The sequence below is a fragment of the Phyllobates terribilis genome, unplaced genomic scaffold, assembly GCF_046119375.1.
Source record: "Phyllobates terribilis strain yellow unplaced genomic scaffold, ASM4611937v1 Scaffold_7__3_contigs__length_470593459, whole genome shotgun sequence".
Lineage (NCBI taxonomy): Eukaryota > Metazoa > Chordata > Amphibia > Anura > Dendrobatidae > Phyllobates > Phyllobates terribilis.
In genome coordinates this window covers 385,460,938-385,488,919 of record NW_027362767.1, presented here as the reverse complement: position 1 = coordinate 385,488,919, position 27,982 = coordinate 385,460,938, and the positions used below count along the sequence as shown (strand labels likewise).

General features: G+C 43.2%; 1 protein-coding gene across 1 annotated transcript in view; it reads right to left on the bottom strand.

The window, feature by feature from the left end:
* The window catches only part of LOC141155530 (estrogen-related receptor gamma-like), a 69,180-nt gene that overhangs the window by 31,297 nt on the left and 9,901 nt on the right, over positions 1 to 27,982 (bottom strand). The window contains exons 3-4 of the mRNA XM_073642396.1: positions 26,817 to 26,973; positions 12,268 to 12,641 (exon numbers count right to left, since the gene is read on the bottom strand). Of these exons, the coding sequence (XP_073498497.1) occupies positions 12,268 to 12,641; positions 26,817 to 26,973 (531 nt within the window). The remainder of the gene's footprint in view (positions 1 to 12,267; positions 12,642 to 26,816; positions 26,974 to 27,982) is intronic.

Here is a 27,982-nt window from a genome sequence, read left to right as displayed (position 1 = left end):
ACCCAAAGCATGGACAAAAGTGGTGCCATTTCTTGGATAAGGACCCAATAAGTCAATGCTTAGAGCTGGATGGCATATTATCGCAGTTGGCGGAGTAGAATAGTCTCTATTCAGTACTTTTATACATTGGATGTATCTTTTATATCTGTTATGGGTGTTACTCAATTGCAAATTTATTTCAGAATACATGTTCCTACATATTTTAGATTTTGATGTAAGTTTCTTTCGGAGATTCCTGAAGCACCATGTCTATGTGCTCTTGAGATCTAGTAAATCCAGTAATGTTGAAGACAACTCCAATACATAATGGAGTCTCGATCACCAGTGCTATAACTGTCACTTACTACATCCACAGAGGGCTTATCCGCTACAGTATTTTTTGTCTTGGATTTCCTGCGGATTTCACTCTTTGCATTTCAAAACTGCAGTGAAAATCTGCACCATAAATTGATTTAAAATCTGCAGCGCAGGTCATTTTACGCTGTAGATTTTTTGTGTGGTTGGGATTTTGTAACTTCCTATACACAATGATGGTACAGTAATACACCATAGATTTTCTGCCTGAAGGGTATGTTGCCACAGGATGTACTGGGTTCAGTAGCAAAATCTTGGTGGAAATCCTGCACTGCAAATGATGAAATCGCCGATGAGATTCACATCACAAATTGACTTTCCGCAGATTATAAATTCACATTTTCTCAGCAGCAGGTGGATGAGATTTTCTAAACATGCTGCTGTTGAAATTTCAGCCTGGAAAATCCACTTTGTATCCGACCTTTGCATACATACCCTGAAGAGTATGATACGACGGGATGTATTGGTTTCAGATCTTCTGTGAAATCCGCAAAACAATTATGGGTTTTAATGGGTTTGGAAATGGTACATTGCAAAGAGTGAAATCTCCGACGAGATCCACACCATAAATTAAGATTCTGCAGATTTTAAAATCATAATGTTGGATTTTTCTCTGCAGCGTGTGGATGATATCTTTATGAATTACGCAATAGATTTTCCACCTGAAAATCTGGTCGGAAAATCCCACGCATGTATACCCAAGTAGACGTAACCAGCAAGAAGATGAATGGAGTCATATATGAAAATGAGTGCATACTGATGAATTTAATGTAAAATTAAAAAAAAACAGACCAGCCTTTGTGTTACAGGATGGGGGAACGCAAATGCGGGAGACGCTGAAGTTTGTGATAAAGCAGTCTACATGGACATCTGCAATGGTGACAGTAGCAGTAAGGCAGATGTAATCATGGCATAACGGCTCATCTCTCCCCTCTCTGATCTTCCCCTCTTGTTCCTTTGGGGTATTTGCAGCTTATTTAATTACAAATGAGAATAAACAGAGAGAAAGTGGAGGAGAGGCAGCGCCCGCTGAATAACGGCAGCGTGTCCCTAGGGGGGCCCCATGTTAGGAAGTGAGGGGTTGCTCTGCCACTCAAAGCTTACACACACTAATGAATATTGACTGCTCTCTTTTGCCTGACAGATTCCTCCTCGGGTCCATGTGTGAGGATGGAGGGGAGACCAACCCTGTGGAAACTTGGCGCTACCTCCCATCAATACTTCAATTAGCCGAGGTGGCCTCAATTGCAGTATGGTATTAAGGAGTTAAAGCAGAAATTATTATGAATGAATGGACTGCGGTCAGGAAAGTGGACATATGCGTTTTCGATTTCTCTAAGCGGCCCCTTTTTCCCAGAGCAGTTTCACGTAATAAATGTTATATAAGTCTATACTGAGCCATATTGGAATGAAATAAAGTATACAGTGACATATTTTATCTACGTCAGGCTGCTAATGTTTTATTATCTGAGAGAGGAAAGGCTGTCAAATAACAGCAGCTCCAAACTCACTTCTTCTCCTGGAACTGCAGTATATTGCCATGAATCCAAGACTGGATCATGAATGGTTTGAGCAAGGGTGTACTTATTATAGAGGCAGCAAATGCAGCTGCTATGGTGATAGAGGGTCGATTCCAGGTTGGTCTGGTCCCGGTTAGTTGTGGTGAGACCTTGCACAGAGAGGTGGTTGAAGTTTTCGGAAATGTACCCAAAAATGATACTGGGGTGCCAGGTGGTTGGGAGTTGTGTGATGGTGTCAAGAAGCAGGACTCATTTTTATCTTTGCTTTGGAGGTCCTTAAATATTACACCTATTTGGAGAGCCGAATCTCCTCTTGGTGGAGCCCCAACCACCATACCTTCCACCCTACACAACTCATCCTAAAATACTATGTGGCGCCCCTGAGGGTTCAGTCGCCACAGAGGTACTGCATCTCACCCAGAGGTGTGGTATCTCACTCTCAGGTAAGGAAGGAGTATGGCTCGGGACCCTAACACCAGCATTCACTACACAACATTTCCAGGGGACAGGGCGAGATTGCTCCTACGGGAGAGCACAGTCCCTGGTCCCTGGCTGGAGTGGGGGGGGACCACCTAGAGAGGGGGAACCATGTAGTGGGTGTGGGTGGAGAACGTAGATCAGGGGAGCACTTCAGAAGGAGGTATAAAATATAGACACCATCTTAGATCAGGGGAGAGTCCAGTCAGAGGAGGAGAAGTGACAGGAGCAGAGGCTCTGCTCCAGAGGCGGGCCTAGCCTGTGAGGCCCAGGACTGAAGGAGTGGGAGCAGGAAGGCTCCAGGAGGAGAAGAGAAGGGACCCTAAGGGTATGGGCCATGCAGAAAGCCACCCGTACGCCCGCTGCTACCAGGAGGTAGAGGGGCCAGGCCAGATAAGGGGAACCGGTCCCTCAACTAGCGGCGAAACAGCAAGGCTCAACTAGAAACCGGAGGCTGCAGCACTTTATGTACCGTAAGCCAAAAGTCCACACCAGTCTCACTAAGAAGGTAGCCACATAGGACCCAGGGGACAGAACACACGTCGCCCACCAAGGCCCGAGGGTACCGGATAGAAGTGTCACTGAGTGTGAGGTGCAGGGAGAAGGCCAGAGAAAGGACACACGGAAGGGGGTCCTGCTAAATACTCCAGAGTTACCTGGGGGTCGGCTGAACCCCTCACTGAGTGAGCACAGAACGACGAGGGCCGTTACATGGGTCCCTGTAACCAGAACTGCAATAACTGAGTAAAGATCTTGGGACTGCATCACACGGACTCTGTGTTCATTACTGACTCCCTGCACTACAACCACCATCATCCACCCACACTACCCTGAAGCTACACTCTTCCTGTGGGGAGTTATACCACCCGTGCTGCCAAACTATCAGCTTCAGAGGACTGTTCCGCAGCGGAGGACTCATTAGCCTCATTTATAAAAACCCATATAAATAACCCCGTGGATTGACCGCCCTGGGTCACGGACCGGGTCACCGCCACAGTGACTACAACCCCCAGCGTCTACCGGCCCGGCTCCGGGTGCCCCACGGCCCAGGGGGCGCGTCAACTACACCCATGTGGATTCGTGGAAAGCAACTTACCAACATCTGCTGGCTACAGGGAGTGGTGGAACTTGAAGCTTGTTGAGCCTAATGCAAAATTTCCAGCAGGACCACCATCTAACATGGGTCTTTAATAGTATTGTTCTTCTTATATAGGCCAATGGGACATTTTGGGGCCCTTAGGCTCCAGGGTTCTGATTGGGGCTGTAACCCCTGCACCCATTTTAGTTACGCCCCTACTGTATCTATAAACCTAACCCTAAATTAATTTTTCAATATATTCATCCAACCAGTGGTTGTAAATTTATTTTTACAGTTCTAGAAATTGCATTTCCACTGACCACTGGTTCTAAAATGTCTGAGAAATGGTTCTCTTGTTAGCCATCCAGGGTGTGAGGTCCCATTGATCTCTATGATCACGAGGATTTCTCTTATACTATCTTGGCCCAATAGAGTCTAGATATCTATTTCTCTCATAAAAGAACCACATCACTGAACGAAATATGGAGTATTTTTATTTTCATAGGTGCTTAGCCGGCCCCAAATCATGGTGTAATTCTCACCCGACTGTGACAATAAGGTATGTGCAAGTATATGCCAGGCTTGGAAAACTTTTTTTTTGCGATCTCTAAGGCTATGTTCTTGAGGAGTTAAAAAAAAAACTATGCGTTTTTCATGGAGAAACCACTTTGAAGAATTCTCCTGTTTGTGGAAGTTTTTGGATGAGTTTTTATTTTCCTGAAATGTTTTTTGAAGAGTTTTGCTAGAAAGTTTTTCCTGAAGCAAGTCTAGTTTCTAGAGGTATCCTTTTCCTAGAAGTAACATGCACTCTCTTTTTTTTACACTGACGCGCCCAGGGATGGGGACGACTTGGCGCCCGGGCCTTGTTGTTGCCTGATCTTGGGGGATGTCGCGGTGGTCGGCTCCCGGGCCCGTACCCTCGGGTCACTCTTAAAAGAAGGGGGAAGTTATATGGGATAGGGAATGTTCGTGACGCCACTTGGTGTCTGGTGAGGATCACCAGCGCTACGACAGTCCTCTGAGGCCGGTGTTCAGGCAGCTTAGTTGGTGCGGCTCCCCACAGGTGGAGCAGGGCCTCAGGGCAGCGTAAGTGTAGGGATGCAGGACAGAGGGGACACAGCCGGGTCAGAGGAAGAATAGGCACACACACAACAGTTCACTTCAGTACCTTTACTGGTGGTGTTTCTGGCACGGTCCAGGGTACTTCAGGGTGAAGGGTGCATATCAGGACTCTCCCCAGTGAGCGGGTGTGGGGCCTCCTGTTCCTTGCCTTTCCTTGATAAGTTTCTGACCTGCCTGGAGCTAGGCCTAACTTGGTCTCTGTCTTGCACCTGCTGACCTGGCGGTAGAGCCTTCTGTTGGAGATTACACTCCCTGGTCTCTTGGGCCTCCGTGACTCCTGGCCCTGGTATAACAGTCAGCTTCTGGTGAACCTGGGACGTAAAGTTCTCCAGGGGTTCCGGTTATTCCTGCTGGGGATATAAGCCCCCTGTAGGCGCGGACCCGGTGTCCGGTAAATGGTTTTGGGGTGAGCTGGTTAAGCTCCTCTGCCCCCTATGTTGCTTGCTTACTCCACTCGCCTTCGGCCACGCTCGGGGCCCTCACTAGGCTTCACACGGGCAGTAGGCCTCGCTACTCTTCGCCGCTCTCTGAGCGTCGGCACGCTCCTGGCTCACTAATCTGAGCTCACTGAGTCTGAACTCTCTCTTGAGGAACTGGCTGAGCTCCACTGCAGACTGACCTCTCTCAGGCTCATCTCCTGCAGGAACTGGAACTGACTCTGTCCCCTGAGGAAACTGTTCTCTAGACAAAGACTTCACTGAGCTGCCTGGCTCCACCTTCCCTTTATATATCCCTAACGGGCTCCCTCTGCTGGTCTGAGGTGGAAGGTGGAGGTGTATGAATGTAGTGAGGGCCTCTTGTGGAGAAGTCCGTCCATGCACCCCTCTGGGATCTGTGGCACCAATGCGCAGCAGGGCGCCACAACACCAGTTCTTCAAAACCTTTTTAGGCAAAAAAAAAGTCCCAAAAAGTCCTCATATGAACAGCAATGAACAGAAAAGTGGATTTCCCATAGAAATACATTGGAAGAGTTTTCCAAGAGTTTTTGAAGCAGTTTTTGAGAATGCGGATCTTATCAGAAAAACTCCTAAAAAAAAATCACAGCGTTAACATAGCCTTTACATTTCAAGCTCAATAATAAGGTTCCACCAGTGTCAGACTTGGGTACCAAGGGTCCACCAGTAACCAACTCCAGATCCCTACTTTTCAACTACATGCAAATGTGACATTATCCTCAATCACCAATTTATATACACAATCAACTGTGTAGATTGTTAAATGAATAAGATGCTGCCTTTGTCTGTACATAGTGATTCAAGTATATTATGCCAAGTGCTGCTCATATAAGAGAGTAGTGGCCCACCGGAGGATTCTCCTGTTCTCCTATGGGCCAGTCCAAGCCTGAATCCCACAGATAATGAGTCTATAAGAGGTAATAACTATCCAAATAGACTTCTTAATAAAAATAATTAAAACAATTCATAGATTTGTTTGTCTGATCTCCTCAGCTTTCGTTTCCAGAACTCCTTTCTCAAGACTTCTCCGGTGTCTCCTCTCCTTCAGCGATGCTGTGTAACGCCTTTTCCCTTTCACATATTGAGCCTTCACACACAGATCAATGGAGATTATTCAACCAATTTAAGGCCTTGGCTCACGCACAACATATCTCACAGGATCCATAACCTTCTAAGGGGTAAAAGATATGTACGTGATGACTATACATTGTGCTTTCACCTCATCGGGTTCCTGACCTGTCACCCCTATGTCTCACAGCTGCCCAGTGACACCAATAGACCAATGTTTGGTCCTTCATCTTGTTTTGTAGAGATTAAATTTAGGAAACCTGGAATATTTGTAGCATCAGTCTCTTTATTACTGGATCAGACATCTCTGTGTCACCAGGTTTATGTTGTCCCTGAATAACATGGTCTGCATAGTGACAAAAAATGGAAACCTATGGGTATGTTCAATCAATGTCTTTTTCAGGTGGTCCAGCGCAAAACCGCCTGAAAAGGCTCAACATAATGTGAAAATACATTTCTATGTAAAAACAACTCGCTGTTCATATGTTCAGTCTTTTGAGCGTCTTTTAACAGCTTCATGTTTCCAAAGACGCCAAGTGGTTAAATGAAGTGACATGTCCAATCTTCAGGCGTTTTCCACTTGGTAGATGCCAAAAACTGTATGATAGAAGTCAATGGGAAGGCTCATAAGATGCCTGGAAGATGCCCAGGCGTCTTTTTGATAGCTTTGACATCGGTTTTGCTTGAAATTTTAGTTAAATCGAGTAAAAAAAAAAAAGCAGCCGGAAAACTCAAGTAAAAAGATGACCCGATTGATAGCTCCTCAGTGTCCCTCCTCCCTGCTGAGATCTCAAACTGCTCAGACTTGGGACTTGGACTCGTGAGCTCGTCCATACTTTAACTGGACTTATAAAATACACTTTTTAATATAATGAATATACAGACATTCTGACATGGATTTTCAAAGTAAGTGCACCAACCTCATCAGGTCTAAGAGATCTACTCAATAATCTAGGTCATTTGGATATATTTTTATTTTCAGGATGTAAAGAAGAATGTTCTCGTTCACTGACAGCAAGCAAATATCTTGAAAATGGTAAATTTAAATAAAAAGTATATTAGAAACGTGTAGAATATTTTAGTATACTAATGATTAAAGTTGCTAGGTTACATGTATATCTGGTTCATACTGCACCCAATGTGCTATAGCAGTCCTCTATGTGGGAAGAGAAGGGGTTAATGCCGAGCTGTCTTATCCCGCGGTGATCGGGGGATTACTCTTTACCTGTTTAGTTATGAAGATTAATCAATAAAGATTTAATTATGTTGTTATAACCTCTGGCCTCGTCCATCAGGGAGCTGCCAAATAACATTGTGTCTGTGTGAGTCCAGGGGAGGGCAAAGTGGTGCTGGGATCACTGCAGAATTACAGATATAGACAGGCTGCCATGTTACTCAATGCACCATTAATATTCATCACAATTCCCCAAACACTCTCCTCAGTAGTGTGCCGTAGGGCTGATACCTGCTGCCGCCATGTGTAATGGCGACTCCAGCCATATGACGGGTATCATCGGCCTATACTTCCTAGGACCAGGGTATAATAATGGCAGCGATGAGTATAATAATCAGTCCTTCCTAGGACCAGAGTATAATAATGGCAGTGATGAGTATAACAATCAGTCCTTCCTAAGACCAGAGTATAATAATGGCAGTGATAAGTATAATAGACCAGTTATTCCTAGGACCACAGTATAGTAATGGCAGTGATGAATATAATAATCAGTCCTTCCTAAGACCAGATTGTAATAATGACAGTGATGAGTATAATAGATCAGTCCTTCCTAGGACTAGAGTATAATAATGGCAGTGATAAGTATAATAGACCAGTTCTTCCTAGGACCACAGTATACTAATGGCAGTGATGAATATAATAATCAGTCCTTCCTAAGACCAGATTGTAATAATGACAGTGATGAGTATAATAGATCAGTCCTTCCTAGGACCAGAGTGTAATAATGGCAGTGATGAGTATAATAGATTAATCCTTCCTAGGACCTGAGTATAATAATGTTAGTGATGAGTATAATAGACTAGTCCTTCCTAGGACCACAGTATATTAATAACAGTGATGAGTATAATAATCAGTCCTTCCTAGGACCAGAGTATAATAACGGCAGTGATGGGTATGATAGACCAGTCCTTCCTAGGACCATAGAATACTAATTGCAGTGATGAGTATAAAAATCAGTCCTTCCTAGGACCAGAGTATAATAGTGGCAGTGATGAGTATAATAGACCAGTCCTTCCTAGGACCACAGTATACTAATGGCAGTGATGAGTATAATAATCAGTCCTTCTTAGGACATGAGAATAATAATGTCAGTGAGGGGTATAATATGTCAGTCCTTCCTAGGACCAGAGTATAATAATGGCAGTGATGAGTATAATAGACCAGTCCATCCTAGGACCACAGTATACTAATGGCAGTGATGAGTATAATAATCAGTCCTTCCTAAGACCAGAGTGTAATAATGGCAGTGATGAGTATAATAGATCAGTCCTTCCTAGGACTAGAGTATAATAATGGCAGTGATAAGTATAATAGACCAGTTCTTCCTAGGACCACAGTATACTAATGGCAGTGATGAGTATAATAATCAGTCCTTCCTAAGACCAGATTGTAATAATGACAGTGATGAGTATAATAGATTAGTCCTTCCTAGGACCTGAGTGTAATAATGGCAGTGATGAGTATAATAGATTAGTCCTTCCTAGGACCTGAGTGTAATAATGGCAGTGATGAGTATAATAGATTAGTCCTTCCTAGGACCTGAGTGTAATAATGGTAGTGATGAGTGTAATAGATTAGTCCTTCCTAGGACCTGAGTGTAATAATGGCAGTGATGAGTATAATAGATTAGTCCTTCCTAGGACCTGAGTGTAATAATGGCAGTGATGAGTATAATAGATTAGTCCTTCCTAGGACCTGAGTGTAATAATGGTAGTGATGAGTATAATAGATTAGTCCTTCCTAGGACCTGAGTGTAATAATGGCAGTGATGAGTATAATAGATTAGTCCTTCCTAGGACCTGAGTGTAATAATGGCAGTGATGAGTATAATAGATCAGTCCTTCCTAGGACCACAGTATACTAATGGCAGTGATGAGTATAATAGATCAGTCCTTCCTAGGACCAGAGTGTAATAATGGCAGTGATGAGTATAATAGATTAATCCTTCCTAGGACCTGAGTATAATAATGTCAGTGATGAGTATAATAGACTAGTCCTTCCTAGGACCACAGTATATTAATAACAGTGATGAGTATAATAATCAGTCCTTCCTAGGACCAGAGTATAATAACGGCAGTGATGGGTATGATAGACCAGTCCTTCCTAGGACCATAGAATACTAATTGCAGTGATGAGTATAACAATCAGTCCTTCCTAGGACCAGAGTGTAATAATGGAGGTGATGAGTATAATAGACCAGTCCTTCCTAGGACCACAGTATACTAATGGCAGTGATGTGTCTAATATGTCAGTCCTTCTTAGGACATGAGAATAATAATGTCAGTGAGGGGTATAATATGTCAGTCCTTCCTAGGACCAGAGTATAATAATGGCAGTGATGAGTATAATAGACCAGTCCATCCTAGGACCACAGTATACTAATGGCAGTGATGAGTATAATAATCAGTCCTTCCTAAGACCAGAGTGTAATAATGGCAGTGATGAGTATAATAGATCAGTCCTTCCTAGGACTAGAGTATAATAATGGCAGTGATAAGTATAATAGACCAGTTCTTCCTAGGACCACAGTATACTAATGGCAGTGATGAGTATAATAATCAGTCCTTCCTAAGACCAGATTGTAATAATGACAGTGATGAGTATAATAGATTAGTCCTTCCTAGGACCTGAGTGTAATAATGGCAGTGATGAGTATAATAGATTAGTCCTTCCTATGACCAGAGTGTAATAATGGCAGTGATGAGTATAATAATCAGTCCTTCCTAAGACCAGATTGTAATAATGGCAGTGATGAGTATAATAGATCAGTCCTTCCTAGGACCAGAGTGTAATAATGGCAGTGATGAGTATAATAGATTAGTCCTTCCTAGGACCACAGTGTACTAATGGCAGTGATGAGTATAATAATCAGTCCTTCCTAGGACCAGAGTGTAATAATGGCAGTGATGAGTATAATAGATTAATCCTTCCTAGGACCTGAGTATAATAATGTCAGTGAGGTGTATAATATATCAGTCCTTCCTAGGACCAGAGTATAATAATGGCAGTGAAGAGTGTAATAGACCAGTCCTTCCTAGGACCACAGTATACTAATGGCAGTGATGTGTCTAATATGTCAGTCCTTCTTAGGACCTGAGTGTAATAATGACATTGATGAGCATAATAATCAGTCCTTCCTAGGACCAGAGTGTAATAATGGCAGTGATGAGTATAATAATCAGTCCTTCTTAGGACTAGAGTGTAATAATGGCAGTGATGAGTATAACAATTAGTCCTTCCTAGGACCAGAGTGTAATAATGGCAGTGATGAGTATAATAGACCAGTCCTTCCTAGGACCACAGTATACTAATGGCAGTGATGTGTCTAATATGTCAGTCCTTCTTAGGACCTGAGTGTAATAATGGCAGTGATGAGTATAATAATCAGTCCTTCCTAGGACCAGAGTGTAATAATGGCAGTGATGATAATAATAGATTAGTGCTTCCTAGGATCAGAGTGTAATAATGGCAGTGATGAGAATAATAATAAGTCTTTCCTAGGACCAGAGTGTAATAGTGGCAGTGATGAGTATAATAGATCAGTCCTTCCTAGGACCAGAGTGTAATAATGGCAGTGATGAGTGTAATAGATCAGTCCTTCCTAGGACCTTAGTGTAATAATGGCAGTGATGAGTATAATAATGACAGTGATGAATCTAATAATCAGTTCTTCCTAGAACCTGAGTGTAATAATGGCAGTGATGAGTGTAATAGATCAGTCCTTCCTAGGACCTGAGTGTAATAATGGCAGTGATGAGTATAATAATGACAGTGATGAATCTAATAATCAGTTCTTCCTAGAACCTGAGTGTAATAATGGCAGTGATGAGTATAATAGATCAGTCCTTCCTAGGACCTGAGTGTAATAATGGCAGTGATGAGTATAATAGATCAGTCCTTCCTAGGATCAGAGTGTAATAATAGCAGTGATGAGTATAATAATGGCAGTGATGAGTATAATAGATCAGTCCTTCCTAGGACCAGAGTGTAATAATGGCAGTGATGAGTATAATAGATCAGTCCTTCCTAGGACCAGAGTGTAATAATGGCAGTGATGAGTATAATAGATCAGTCCTTCCTAGGACCAGAGTGTAATAATGGCAGTGATGAGTGTAATAGATCAGTCCTTCCTAGGACCTGAGTGTAATAATGGCAGTGATGAGTATAATAATAATGACAGTGATGAATCTAATAATCAGTCCTTCCTAGGACCTGAGTGTAATAATGGCAGTGATGAGTATAATAGATCAGTCCTTCCTAGGACCTGAGTGTAATAATGGCAGTGATGAGTATAATAATAATGACAGTGATGAATCTAATAATCAGTTATTCCTAGGACCTGAGTGTAATAATGGCAGTGATGAGTGTAATAGATCAGTCCTTCCTAGGACCTGAGTGTAATAATGGCAATGATGACTATAATAGATCAGTCCTTCTTAGGACCTGAGTATAATAATGACAGTGATGAATCTAATAATCAGTCCTTCCTAGGACCTGAGTGTAATAATGGCAGTGATGAGTATAATAATCAGTCCTTCCTAGGACCCTGCTATAATAAAGGCAGTGATGAGTATAATAGATCAGTCCTTCCTAGGACAAGAGTGTAATAATGGCAGTGATGAGTATAATAATCAGTCCTTCCTAAGACCAGAGTGTAATAATGGCAGTGATGAGTATAATAGATCAGTCCTTCCTAGGATCAGAGTGTAATAATGGCAGTGATGAGTATAATAGATCAGTCCTTCCTAGGACCTGAGTGTAATAATGGCAGTGATGAGTATAATAGATCAGTTCTTCCTGGGACCTGAGTGTAATAATGGCAGTGATGAGTATAATAGATCAGTCCTTCCTAGGACCAGAGTGTAATAATGGCAGTTAGGAGTATAATAATCAGTCCTTCCTAAGACCTGAGTGTAATAATGGCAGTGACGTGTAAACCGGTAACTCACTGATTCTTACCTTGGATGGTTCGCTTAAAAAATGCTTTGCATGCCTCACAAGATGCCACCCCATAATGATATCCAGATGCCGTGTCGCCACATACCAGGCACAGTCGCTTGGGGACAGACCTCAAAACACATTGCATGGTGGGGTCGTCGCTCAGAGATGGGGGGCTATCAACAAAAAGCTTCTCCCCATTGTCAGAAAATCCAAGTAAAGCAGTGGGAGAGTCCAGTCCTTGAGACTGTCCTCCTACAGACAGTCCATAGCTGCTGCTGGTGTCCGACATGCCCCCGGGACTATAATATCCCCCGGTGTCCATCTGTAGGGTTGGACTAGTTGGCTCAGTTTTAACCTGAAGGTTCAGATTGTGCGATATCCCACACAGAAACCTGAAAGATAAAGGATGAGGTGTGAACAAGTGCCATTCATATCTTTTCATAATGAAAAATAGTACAATTATGTTAAAGGGTCCGTTTACTGAGTTTTTTTTAGATCAGAAATTACATTTTTTTAGGGAGGATTTGGAGAGTTTCTGCACTAAAAACTCCTAAAAAAAACCCACAGTGTGAACACACCCTTCGGCTATGGTAATATGGAAGGGGTTTTTAGACCGAGAAGTCGAATATAGTTTTCAAGAGAAATCCTTGTCAGAAATTCATGAGATATTAGACAAGGAACCCAATTCATCATTTGCACTTTTTTTTTTTAAGTCACTTTTTTTTGTCCCGTGGTATTTGCAGAAGTTTTTGCGCCAAATTTATCAACGGGTAAGCGGTTTATCAATTTTGCGCCAATTTGAAAATGATCTTTATCGCTTCTTTAGCTTTTTTTTTTGCACATTTTGTAGTGCAAAAAGTCTCACATTTTGCAAAGTATGGTAAAAAAAAAAATGTGCGAAAAATTCTGACGTAGATAAAATTACTTCAGGGTGGGACTAGGGGTACATTTAAACAAAAATTTTTAAACTTTCCAAAAAGTCTCAATTGAGGAATCGGGCGACAACGTCTGGAAACCCCAAACCACACCCACAACGTCGAACATAAAGAAACTAATACAACAGGCGAAGAAATAAAAAGATGACTGAAAAAAGTCGCAAATGAAAAGATGTACATAAAAAAACAAACAGGCGCAAGGCGCACAATACTAGACAACAAAGTGGCGCAAATACAATGTTGACTCGACCCCATGGTTTTGAGATCAGACCCTATTTTAGAAGAATGTTTTTAAAAGATGTTTTGAAACTTTTTTTCCCCACTAGGTTTTTTTGCAGCTTTTTTTGAGTCAACAGTGTCTGTGGAGTGAATTCGGGGCATGAAACCAGCCTTGATGAATTGGGGCCTCTATGCTTACTATGGGCCCTGTAGAGACAGAGCAAGATACATAGATTCCCATGCTGCGGCTCCTTAGACATAACACAGGGAGGCAAGTTTACCCAAACGGTCTAAAACAAAAGCCATCTTTGTTGCCAATAGCAACCAATCACAGCCCAGCTTTCATGTTGCCAGAGCTGTTTTAGAAATGGAAGCCGTGCTGTGATTGGTTGCTATGAGACAGTTTTTGTTTTGGTGAGTTTTGATTAATGAGACTCAATTTTTGCCTGGAGTACTCCTTTAAGTATTATCCCTTAAAATATTACTGAGTGTTCATAGTGACTGTCCGACATAAATAAGCCATATGATAAATGATGAATATATGGGCCTTTATTGCTTTGCTCAATAGGTGTCAACACAAGTCTCAAGAAATGCAACTTTATTGCTATAATAGAATGTTTTACGTGAACAGGGATGTGCAGGGGAGTATCGTCTCATCTATCTTCTCCATTAATTACATTATATCCAGTTCTCTACCATATGTAGATAAGAAATTAAAGGAACATTGGGCCGTAGGGTATGGCAGACCCCACACAACCCCCCGATTGTCTGTGGTCAGCAGACCCCCATTCCAATGGGACTTGACACAGAAGAGGTGGAAATGATAATGATAGCAGGGAAGGAGTCAGACCCCATTATAAGAGCTGACATGAAAGGAGAACCTGTTTCTCGCCTTCTTCCCTTGACATCTCGATCAATACCGCTCAATGGCCTTTGAAAGAGATGCTTAACATAGATTCTGTCCATTTGACTGCCAGCCCCCCTGGAGAATATTTGGAGGTAGGGACAGGAACCGCCTAATTTCTCAGAACATCACAGCCCCCATTTTGTTTATATGATTGGCCACACGTCATTCCTTCTCAGCTACGAAGAAATCAGTACTAGGACTTATCGGCGGTGGGACCCCCCGGACCACCGCCCCCAGATACCTTAAAATTATATTGGTCATCATCAGATAGAAATTCTTTAAGTAAGGGGCTCATTACATTTGGGTACACTGCCGACTGATTGACAGAAAAGTGACAACCTGGCAGTGTCCAGTCGTGGGCGCTATATTTTTCAAGGGCTGTATACTGCTAGTCATGTCCGACAGCTGGTGATAAATCTGCCCAAGCCAAAAGAAGGCGGCCACACAAGGATCAAATTGTGTTTTGACACCTAGCCATAGGAGTTGTCTAGTTATCATTATTATTATTATTATGCTTTGCTTCTATAGCGCTATCATATTTTGCAGCGCTTTACAACATTATCATTACTATCCCCAATGGGTCTTAAAATCTAAATTCCCTATCAGTATGTCTGGTAAAGATAAGTTATCAACTAACCATGGGATAGGTGGGGGTCCAACAACTAGGATCCACACTGATCAGCAGAACGGGACACTTTTAGAATTGAGCGTCAGTGGGCATGTCAGACCGCTGGTCCATTTATTCTGTATGGGACTGCTGAGCACAGCATATGGATTTTTCAGCAGTCCCATAGAGAATGAATGGAGTGGCAGTCAAGAATATGTTATGACGCTCAATTCTAATAGGGTTAAAAGTGCCCTGTACTGCCAATCGATAGGGGTCCCCATCTACAATGGGGAAAATAAGTATCTGATACACTGCCGATTTTCCAAATATTCCCACCTACAAAGAATGGAGAGGTCTGTAATTTTTATCGTAGGTACACTTCAAGTGTGAGAGACAGAATCTTAAAAACAATCCAGAAAATCATTGTATGATTTTTACATAATTAAATTGTATTTTATTGCATGAAATAAGTATTTGATCACCTACCGACCAGCAAGAATTCTGGCTCTCACAGACCTGTTAATTTTTCATTAAGATGCCCTCCTACTCTGCACTCATTACTTGTATTAATTGCACCTGTTTGAACTCATTATCTGTGTAAAAGACACCTGTCCACACACTCAATCACACTCCAACCTCTCCACCATGGTCGAGACCAAACAGCTGTCTTAAGGACAGCAGGGACAAAATTGTAGACCTTCACAAGGTTGGGATGGTCTACAGGACAATAGGCAAGCAGCTTGGTTAGAAGGTAACAACTGTTGTCACAATTATTAGAAAATGGAAGAAACACAAGATGACAGTCAATCTTCCTCGGTCTGGCTCTCCATCCAAGAGTTCACCTCGTGAGACAAGGATGATTCTGAAAAAGGTCAGGAATCAGCCCAGAACTACATGGGAGGACCTGGTAAATGACTTGAAGAGTGCTGGGACCACAGTCTCAAACATGACCGTTAGTAACACACTATTCTGTCAAGGATTAAAATCCTGCAGGGCACGCAAGGTCCCCCTGCTCACGCCGGTGACACGCCCCCTGGGCTGTGGGGTACTCGGTAGCCGGGCCGGTTGGTGCTGGGGATGTCATGGTGGCTGTGACCCGGTCCGTGACCCAGGGCGGTCAATTAAAGGGGAAAGTAAAAGGGGAATAAAGTTTTTAGAGATAATGTTCGTGATGCCACCTGTAGTATGCGGCTATATGGGGCTGCTGCTGCGGTGCAGATCCTCTGGAGCTGATGGTGACGCAGCAGAGTTAGTTCAGCTCTCCACAGGCAGAGCTTAGCCCCAGGGCAGGATATCGTGATGTTTTGAGGTAGATGTTGTTGGTGCTGTGTAGTGCAGGGCTGGTGATGGCGCAGCAATAATTCTAGGACACAGTGAGGTGCAGTCTTCAAGGTTTACTCACAGTTATCACGCTGCTCCAGGTTACAACTGCCAGATTATAACCACCCACGTTGTCTTGCGTTCACCAAGAAGGGGTTCAGCAGCTCTCAAGTACTTCAGGAGTACTTAAACGGGACCCCGTTCTGTGTGCCTTCCTCGGTCGTCTTCCTGCGCTGGCTCTCACCCTCCTGCCCTGCGCCTCACAATCAGTGTCCCAAGCCCATAGCCTCGGATCTTGTCGGGCAACGTGCAGTCCCCTGGACCCTATGCGGCCACCTTTTCGGCGATGTAATTGTGGTAGTTGGCAGCTGCACCTTGAAAGTACAGTAGCCTCCGGTTATCTAGCTGACCCTGATTCTTCTCCCCTCTGCGGCCTGATCCCTCCACGTCTGTGTAGATTCAGGGGCACGGGTGGCTTCCGCACTCACCGTGCTCCTGGGATCCCCTCTGTCTCTGGAGCCTTCCCTCTGCTCCCGTCCTCTTCTCTCAGTCTTTCCTCCTGGGCCTCTGAGACTAGGCCCTGCTCCTTTCTCCACTCCTCCTGAGCAGAGCTCCTCCAGATCTCCTGCTCCTCAACTCTCTCTCCTCTGTTCTGTCTCCTCTGTCCGACTGATCTCATTCAAGATGGTTTCCTTCTTTCTTATACTCCTTCTGAAGGTGCTCCCCTGATCTACTTCCTCCACCCACACCCACTACAAGGTTCCCCCTCTCTCAGTTCCCCCCCTTCCAACCAGGGACAGGGCTCAGCATTGTACACGTGCATCTTACCCTTCCTGCTGGTCTGGAGTGGTGTAGTGTTGGATGCAGGTGGGTGGGTCCCGGGCAGTACTCCTTCCTTACCTGAGAGTGGGATACCACACCTTTGGGTGAGATGCAGACCCTCTGTGGCGACTGAACCTGCAGGGGCGCCACACCAGCACATGTCCGGGCCCATTTGAAGTGCGCCAATAACCATCTGAATGTTCCAGATAAGGCATGGGAGAACGTCATGTGGTCAGATGAGACCAAAATAGAACTTTTTGGTATCAACTCCACGCGCCGTGTTTGGAAGAAGGATGACTACAACCCCAAGAATACCGGCCGAATCGTGAAGCATGGTGGGGGAAACCTCATACTTTGGGGGTGCTTTTCTGCAAAGGGGTCAGGACGATTGCTACGTATTGAAGGGAGGATGGACGGGGTCATGTATCGCAAAATACTGGCCAACAACCTCCTTACCTCAGTAAGAGCATTGAAGATGGGTCGTGGCTGGGTCTTCCAACATGACAATGACCAGAGACACACAGCCAGGGCAACTAAGGAGTGGCTCCGTAACAAGCATTTCAAGGTCTTGGAGTGGCATAGCCAGTCTCCAGAGCTGAACCCAATAGAAAATCTTTGGAGGGAGCTGAAACTCAATGTTGCTCAGTGACAACCCCGAAACCTGAAAGATCTGGAGAAGATCTGTATGGAGGAGTGGGCAAAAATCCCTGCTGCAGTGTGTGCAAACCTGGTCAAGAACTACAGGAAACGTCTGACCTCTGTAATTGCAAACAAAGGTTTCAGTACCAAATATTAAGTTGTGTTTTTCTATTGTATCAAATATTTATTTCATGTAACAAAATGCAAATTAATTATGTAAACATCATACAATGTCATTTTTGGGATTTTTTTTAGATTCTCTCTATCACAGTAGAAGTCCAACTACGATAAAAATTACAGACCTCTCCATTCTTTACAGGTGGGAAAACTTGCAAAATCGGCAGTGTATCAAATACTTATTTTCCCCACTGTATATCGACGGAATCAGCTGACAGTCTAATGTGTATCGGGGCCACCTGACAAATGTTTCAGGAGAGAAGGATCCGGCCTGTTGGATAACTGCTCCTTTTGTTGGATGAAGATAAGCTGCTGGCAGAGGAATCTAGCAGCAGCTCTCTCACAACACATGGATGCTTGGCCGAGCACCCCTGTGTATGGGGGAGTTAGGAGAGTAAGCTTTCAGTGAAACGATCGTTCCCCCAACCGCTATCTATTGTGTATGGGGGGGAGGTTAAGGGGGTAGCCCCATCTCCAAGATCTTATCCCAATATGTAGTAGGTGTAATATTAGCAAATATCTCCAATTAGAAATGTAGCATAGTTTTTCTGATTCGCTATGTCTCTTTCCTCATGTGCAGGCATTGCAGGACCTTAGGTATCCATGGTTACGACCACTAGCAATTAGCTAACTGTCACTTTATCAGTGGACGTAACCATGGATACCTAAGGTCCCGCAATGCCTGCACACGAGGAAAAAGACATAGAGAAACAAAAACACTATACTACATTTCTAATTGTAGGTATTTGCTAATATTCTTACACCTACTACATATTGGGATAGGATCTTGGAGATGGGAATACCCCTTTAAGTCTTCCTACTCCTGCTGGTAGTATCCACAAGGAGTAACAGTAGCCCCCTTTACGGTGTAATGTTTTGACCCCTAGGACAGAAGGGCCTGTTGTCTATTTTCTATGATTTTCGGTCAAATTCCAACACTCATTCCCAAGTTATGCTTCTTTTCTGTAGAAGGGAGTCCTACACCTAACACCAAAGAAATGGGAGGGGTAAACATATTTGGGACCCTCTATCCAAGGGCTGTATAGCAGCGGAATGGATTGTCTGGGATTACAGTGCCTACAAGTAGTATTCAACCCCCTGCAGATTTAGCTGGTTTGATAAGATGCAAATAAGTTAGAGCCTTCAAACTGCAAACGAGAGTAGGTTTTATGAACAGAAGCATAAATCTTACAAACCAAAAAGTTATGTTGCTCAGTTGAATTTTATTAAATTTTAAACATAAAAGTGTGGGTCAATTATTATACAACCCCTATGTTTAATATTTTGTGGAATAACCCTTGTTTGCAATTACAGCTAATAATCGTCTTTTATAAGACCTGATCAGGCCGGCACAGGTCTGTGGAGTTATCTTGGCCCACTCCTCCATGCAGATCTTCTCCAAGTTATCTAGGTTCTTTGGGTGTCTCATGTGGACTTTATTCTTGAGCTCCTTCCACAAGTTTTCAATTGGGTTAAGGTCAGGAGACTGACTAGGCCACTCCAACACCTTGACTTTTGCCCTCTTGAACCAGGCCTTGGTTTTCTTGGCTGTGTGCTTTGGGTCGTTGTCTTGTTGGAAGATGAAATTACGACCCATCTTAAGATCCTTGATGGAGGAGTGGAGGTTCTTGGCCAAAATCTCCAGGTAGGCCGTGCTATCCATCTTCCCATGGATGCGGACCAGATGGCCAGGCCCCTTGGCAGAGAAACAGCCCCACAGCATGATGCTGCCACCACCATGCTTGACTGTAGGGATGGTATTCTTGGGGTCGTATGCAGTGCCATCCAGTCTCCAAACGTCACGTGTGTGGTTGGCACCAAAGATCTCGATCTTGGTCTCATCAGACCATAGAACCTTGAACCAGTCTGTCTCAGAGTCCTCCAAGTGATCATGAGCAAACTGTAGACGAGCCTTGACATGACGCTTTGAAAGTAAAGGTACCTTACGGGCTCGTCTGGAACGGAGACCATTGCGGTGGAGTACGTTACTTATGGTATTGACTGAAACCAATGTCCTCACTGCCATGAGATCTTCCCGGAGCTCCTTCCTTGTTGTCCTTCGGTTAGCCTTGACTCTTCGGACAAGCCTGGCCTCGGCACGAGAGGACACTTTCAAAGGCTGTCCAGGCCGTGGAAGGCTAAGGGTATGTGCACACGATGCAGAAATGCTCAGGATTTTTTCCTGAGCGTTTCTGCATCTCTCTGGCAGGAAAAAACGCATGCGGATTGTACATGCGGTTTCCTGCCAGGGACATGCGGAAATTAAGCGGTCTTCACTTTCATTTCCGCATGCGGGTTGACAAGCGCTTCCCAAGCGATTTTAGCATCACTTGGAAAGTGCTTGTCAACTTCACACTATATAAATCCATGCAACCGGCATGGATTTATATAGTGTGTGAATGTCAAAAAATAAAAAATAAATATATACTTTACCCTCTGATGGCCCCCGGTGTCAGGCTTCGCTCAGTCCCGACTGCCGGCAGTGAAGACTTTAGGACCTTCCGACGTCAGCGTCACGTGACCCGTCACATGACTCTGACGTCAGCGAAGGTCCTTCTTCATTCAACCGCGAAGTGCGGGGAATCAAGCAGGAGCGCTGCGCGGGCCGTCAGAAGGTGAGAATATATATACTTTTTATTTTATTCTTTTTTTTTTAATGGTACCCGGGTCTGGATGAGAGTCCTCTCATCCACACCCGGGTACCATCCGCACATTAGACCGCATGAAAAGCGCATCAACATATACAGTGATGCGGATTCCATGCGGTCTAATGCAAGTCAATGGCGGCAAAAGAGCAGCGTTTCCGCAAAATTAATTGACATGCTGCGGATTTTTGACCGCAGCGTTTACGCTGCGGAAAAATCCGCATCATGGGCACAGCACATGCGGATTTCAATTGGGGAACATTGCTGCCCTTCTACCATGCGTTTTTCATGCATTTCCGCGGCGTTTACGCAACTGCAAAAACGCAGCGGAAACGCATGAAAAACGCATCGTGTGAACTCAGCCTAACAGTAGTTCCATAAGCCTTCCACTTACGGATGATGCTCCCAACAGTGGAGACAGGTAGGCCCAACTCCTTGGAAAGGGTTTTGTACCCCTTGCCAGCCTTGTGACCCTCCACGATCTGGTCTCTGATGGCCTTGGAATGCTCCTTTGTCTTTCCCATGTTGACCATGTCTGAGTGCTGTTCACAAGTTTGGGGAGGGTCTTAAATAGTCAGAAAAGGCTGGCAAAAGAGATCTTTAATCCACACATGTGAAGCTCATTATTCTTGGTGCCTGAACTACTTCTTAATACTTTAGGGGGACCAAACAGAATTCTTGTGGTTTGGGGGGTTGAATAATAAATGACACTCTGAATTAACTTTTAACGTTTTTTAAAAAAAAAAAAAAAAATTAGCTGCAGTGCATTTCCCACTTCCAGGCTGATCTACAGTACAAATGTCACAATGCCAAGTTAATTCCGCATGTGTCAACCAGCTAAATCTGCAGGGGGTTGAATACTACTTGTAGGCACTGTATATAGTAGCCAGAAACTCTTTTTTTTTTCTTTTTGTTACACTTGTCTGAGTAAACTTTAGGTTTGCAGGGTGAAAAGCAATCAGAACCCTACTCTGCACTAACGACGGGCCAAGAAACCCAAGTAGCGGTCTACAGATGGGTGTGTTTTTGTTTAGAAGATAACTTTGGTTTGGCTAAAATATCCCGAGGCAAGGTTTGTTAAAGGGGCTGACATTGACTTCTAGAGGTGCTACCTCCCATAGGTGTCACTAGAGAGCCAGCTTGCTTCCTCTAGGAGGAGAGCTCATTTGCATATCCTTTTCCCAGGGAGCATTGCTTGGCCCATAATTCTCTATACTCCACCTGGAGGTCTCACCATTGAGAAACGGTAGTCCCCTATGTGAAATATCTCACTCCTCTAATGTTCTGTCGACTATTTTAAAATCAAATCTCAAATCAATATCTGAAACTCCTGATTTTCCCAGTCATTATTTTGAAGGGAATGTTTACATTCTGAAAGTAAAAAGCTATTTTATAAAATGAATCAATATTCTTAAAAGGGGTTGTCTGCCTTTGGGGACTTTTTTTTTTCTGTTTAACTTTAACGTATGTATTTTGGGCTAAAATTATTTTTACAATTGGGTGTCGTTTAAAATTTTGCACCATGTACCTTCTATAGGCTTTGTGTTCCGCTGTCTAATGCTGACTGCAGAATGAGCTAACTGAGAATCCATCAGTGAGCTTGTTCTGATGGTCTGATAGGAGAGTTTGTAACGATAATCTTTTTTTTTTCTGAGCTGAGCTTTGAAATACAAGAAGCGCAATAAATATTCCTGACTTCTACTATGGGGGATGATTTGCGGGAGGCATCAGATAATTGCTTAACTAACAATTCCATCATATACTCTCCATAACCCTTATTATCCCAAGCACTTAGGAAAACTTTGAAGGAGCTGTCAATCTATTGACCTGTCTGCCAAGGGAAATCACATTCCCTAAACAGCAGCCAGTAGCATCTAAATGAGCTCCAGACTACAGACAGACATAAGTAAGACCATCGATTGATTGGAGTAACGTTTAAAGGCGATCTCCAGACTCGCCCCGACAGAGGCTCAGAGTCCTCCGATACACTGTCCTTTTTCTTGCAGATGGTGTTTTGATGTCTCACCCCTCTGTAATGATTTTCTAGTGAGCTTGTGCTTATATATCCAGCAGCCAATCAGAACAAGCAGAGCTGCAGTGTAAAGCATGGACAGACCAGTAGTCTGAGCCTCTGAGACAGCAGGGGGATGTTTGACCACTTCAGACTTGAATAGACAACACAGGTAAACACAAACAGAAGGGGCCCCTGTGCAAGAACAACATTTAGGCCCTTTGCAGTCCAATATCTCAACATAATGCACAATTCCTCCTGCTTTGGAGGTGGTAGTGGCCCCCTTACCTCTTGGACCCCCTGTGCGGTTGCACCACTGATATGTCTGATTTGTTAGCTCTTGCAGGTAAAGTCAAGTCACTGGGAGACTAGAATTACCATAATAAGTTTCTAAAATTTCCTAAAATCCTAAAAGTATTCACACTGTTACCACTATCTCATTGTTAGGCAGTTCTAGAATATGTTCCCAGAACTGCAGATATGTGATCTGGAAACAGACGTGCACACATTTGTTTTTCCCTGTAAATCCCCATATACGATAATGAGTAAAACTGAGCGACATTTCCTGGCTTGTCCTCCACTTGCAGTGAGGGGAAAGGAGGCACAAGACCTCCATTCTCCTGATATGTGGCTGTCACAGATAAAGGCCACCAGGGCCCTCATATCCTTAGATAATCTAGTTTTAGAACTAGGTAATAATAGTGAAAAGGTAACAAATTGCAGAATGACCTCAGGATAGGCGAAGAGAGATCCCTCTTGTAGGATAAAATCAATAGATATTGGATAGATAAATATTAGATTGACTGATAACTGGATATACATTTATTAGATAGATAAATATTACATTAATAGATAAATATCAGATAAAAGATGGGTGGTCAGAAAAATATTAGATGAATTGATAGATGGATAAATAGATATTAGCCAAAAAGATAAAAATTAGATATATTGGCTCGCAGGGTGAGTAAATTTGGCCCGCGATGCCGGGCGGGTCCCCCGAGTATATTGGCATTTTTTTCTTTGCATCTCACATCTCAGCACAGCGGATGCGATGACGTCATTACAACGCGTCCACTGTACCGAGGTGTGCAGAGGATCTGAAGACAACATGAAGAGACCAGAGCAGCGGGGGAACGGGCAGAGGTGAGTATTTATTTTTTTAATGTGGTGCCCATTATTCTGTATGGAGGACTATGTGGGCCCATTATACTGTATGGAGCACTATATGGGGCCCATTATACTGTATGGAGGACTATGTGGGGCCCATTATACTGTATGGAGGACTATGTGGGGCCCATTATAATGTATGGAGGACTATGTGGGGCCCATTATAATGTATGGAGGACTATGTGGGGCCATTATTCTGTATGGAGGACTATGTGGGCCCATTATACTGTATGGAGCACTATATGGGGCCCATTATACTGTATGGAGGACTATGTGGGGCCCATTATAATGTATGGAGGACTATGTGGGGCCATTATACTGTAAGGAGGACTATGTGGGGCCCATTATACTGTATGGAGGACTATGTAGGGCCATTATACTGTATGGAGCAATATATGGAGCCCATTATACTGTATGGAGGAATATGTGGGGCTCATTATTCTGTATGGAGGACTATGTGGGGCCATTATTCTGTATGGAGCAGTATGTGGGGCCCATTATTCTGTATGGAGGACTATGTGGGCCCATTATACTGTATGGAGCACTATATGGGGCCCATTATACTGTATGGAGGACTATGTGGGGCCCATTATAATGTATGGAGGACTATGTGGGGCCATTATACTGTATGGAGGACTATGTGGGGCCATTATACTGTAAGGAGGACTATGTGGGGCCCATTATACTGTATGGAGGACTATGTAGGGCCATTATACTGTATGGAGCAATATATGGAGCCCATTATACTGTATGGAGGAATATGTGGGGCTCATTATTCTGTATGGAGGACTATGTGGGGCCCATTATTCTGTATGGGGGACTATGTGGGGCCCATTATACTGTATGGAGGACTATGTGGGGCTATTATACTGAATGGAAGACTATGTGGGGCCATTATACTGTATGGAGGACTATGTGGGGGCCTATTATTCTGTGTGGAGCACTATATGGGGCCCATTATACTGTATGGAGGACTATGTGGGTCCTATTATTCTGTATGGAGCACTATATGGGCCCATTATACTGTATGGAGGACTATGTGGGGCCCATTATACTGTATGGAGGACTATGTGGGCCCATTATACTGTATGGAGGACTATGTGGGGCCTATTATTCTGTGTGGAGCACTATATGGGGCCCATTATACTGTATGGAGGACTATGTGGGTCCTATTATTCTGTATGGAGCACTATATGGGCCCATTATACTGTATGGAGGACTATGTGGGGCCCATTATACTGTATGGAGGACTATGTGGGGCCATTATACTGTAAGGAGGACTATGTGGGGCCCATCATACTGTATGGAAGACTATGTGGGGCCCATTATACTGTATGGAAGACTATTTGAGGCCCATTATTCTATATGGAGGACTATGTAGGGCCATTATACTGTATGGAGCAATATATGGAGCCCATTATACTGTATAGAGGACTATGTGGGGCCCATTATTCTGTATGGAGCACTATTTGGGGATTACAGTTGAAGGATCATACTTGTTGGGGGGATTGAGGGAGCAGAGTACTCTAAGGTCATCCTACCGTGCATGTGGAGCGTACTGTGGAGGAATTCACTGTGGGGGTATCCTACTGTGTTTGGGGGACATTTTTGTTGGCATCATACTTTATTATCTGTATTATTCAAGGTTTTTTATCCTTTGTTATTACTTATTTATATTACATATTATATTATTCCAATATTTTATTCTAAGATCTATTAATTAAAATGTATTTTGTTCTTGGTACAAGCCCTTTAAGTTTGTTTCCATATGAAAAGGTTTATCATTATATTTGATGATGAGGAAAAACTTCCTCAATTGTAGACATTTTTTTAATAAATATCAAGGTTGGCTGCGACTTTGTCCAAGTTTTAATTTTGGCCTCTGTGTATTTGAGTTTGTCATCCCTACAGCGTAGATAGACAGACCACATCTCGCTATCACATCCTCCCAATGTATTTCTCTGTGTTCTCACTGTATGTGATCAATCAGGAATAGTGGATTTTGTAATTAACTGGATAATCCTAATATTTAAGCCCCTCGCCTCCATCAGACCCATGTGATAAGGGGCGCGGGCTATGAATCCAGTGATATATGTACAGGTGATGGGTTTTGATGACATTTCTGTGACTTCCTTTCTGCATCATGTGCATGGATTTCTGCAAGAATGGGATTGTCACACAAATTTCTCAGATATCCGATACTGTGGGTCCTGCACCTATGCGGGCTCTGGCTATCACCACTGGGAACAAAAAGGTAAGAAACTTCCAAGATGGAAGCCCCCTTTAACACTTTTATTACATTAATCTGACATCAGAGAAGTGAAATCAGAGAGTTGTTCCAATTCCTGAAATGAAGGTGAGATGTGGAAACCTCTTTTCATGGGGGATCAATGACAAACCCCAACTGATTTCACTTTCAGAACATGTTTGATTGACAAGTCATACAAGTGCTTAGTGGAAAAATCCTTTCAAAATAGGTTGTGTGCATATATTTGGTACTAAAATATTTTTGCAATTGGGTTTCATTATAAATTTTTGTTGCAGAATGAGTCAACTGAAAATCTGTCAGTGAGCTCGTTCAGACAGGGAGTTTGTAACTATTTGATCTGTCATTTTCTAAGCTCCTCTCCGCCGATTTATGATCACAGACCCCATCAAAGATGAATGTGCAGGAAAACAAAGAGCAAATAAAAGGTAAATGGTGCAAAATTTTTAATGTATCCCAAATGCAAAAAAATGAATTTTAGCACCACATACGTGAATTTAAGTAAAAAAAAAAAAAAATACATTTTTTTCCCCCAGAAGTGGTCAATCCCATTAAGGGATTAGTGAATAATTGTAAAGTGCTGCGGAATATGTTGGCGCTATAAAAATAAAAATTATTATTATTATTTGGAGCATGCAAGTTTGATATGGATGTAGCAGAGCTCAGTTTGTAACTTGATTCTATTTAGCAATCCTACAAAGGTGGAAAAGCCAAGGACCTCATTTATGATAAATTGGTCCTAGAATCCATCATCATAAAACGTGATGATCTTTGACCCCCAATTTTGTAAACCCCATTCCAAGAGTTAATGGAAAAAGTGCCCAGCAGAGGTGGTAACATGCAGATACTTACGGAGGAGACGGGCGCTTGTCCTGTTGGCTCGCTGGCATATCGAGCCAAGATAATTCTAAGTAATCCATGTGCAAGCAAGATGTAGGATCCTTTCTGGATAGAGAAGACCCCAAGCTGTGAAGTGTCTCCAGCACTGAGATGTGGCAGAGCCGGACCACTCACACCCCCTCCTCCCTCCTCTCTATGGATTTGCATAGAGAAAGCGCTGTAAGGGGGGGAGATGGGACACATAATTGCAGACACACACACGGGCGTCTACGGGGAAATATTAACTGGCATAATAGTAATAATAATGATAGAGTATAAATTAGCAGCATCCCCCTCCTCCCCCATCTGCAGGCGGGATGAATGTTTATAGCAAAATGTACTCTAATCCCATAATTTTCCGTCATATCATATACATATATATATTTGGGGCTACAGAATTATATATACAAAACTATGGCGTACAAGGACAAAAGTATCAATAGCAATTTCCATTTACTGTTGTCGGATAATGTTACGGGGGCTATCAAAAGTCAAATTGCGGCTGACCTCCCAGCATCAGACGAGCATATAAAGAGGACAGCAACTCTGACCCATGTTATTCAATAGGGCTCTTCAGATAAAGGATTTTTTTGGTGGTCCGATGAGACGCACACATTCAAGTCTATGGATGCGAGAAAAAAATCGGATCCTACGCGGAACATACAAGTGGCCTCCAATTTTTACGGATAGATTTCTATTATAAACCTAGGAAACTGTATGTGATTGTGTACATGTTTTATTGTGGTTTTATAAAATAAATGGATCGCACACAAATGTCACACGGATGTGAAGAGTGGACACACGGATGAAAACTAGAGAAAAAACGTCCAAGTTTTCTGGATGAAACTCGGACGATTTTTTCACACGCTCGTCTGCAGGCGTCCTTGGGCTTCCTTCAGCTAGACGTTTTGCTAGTGTTTTTTTTAACATAAAAAAACAAAAATAATGGAGGTCTATAGTGAAAAAAGGGTATAAAGTGTGTACAGAAATCCAAAACCATTCCATTCAATGATTTTACATGATATAATATTTCCTACCAACTACCAGGAAACAATTGGCTGCAGCAGAGGATCTTTTTTGTCATGAAAATGCATCAAAAACAGCCAGAAAAAATACCACTAAAATACAGCTTTAAAAAG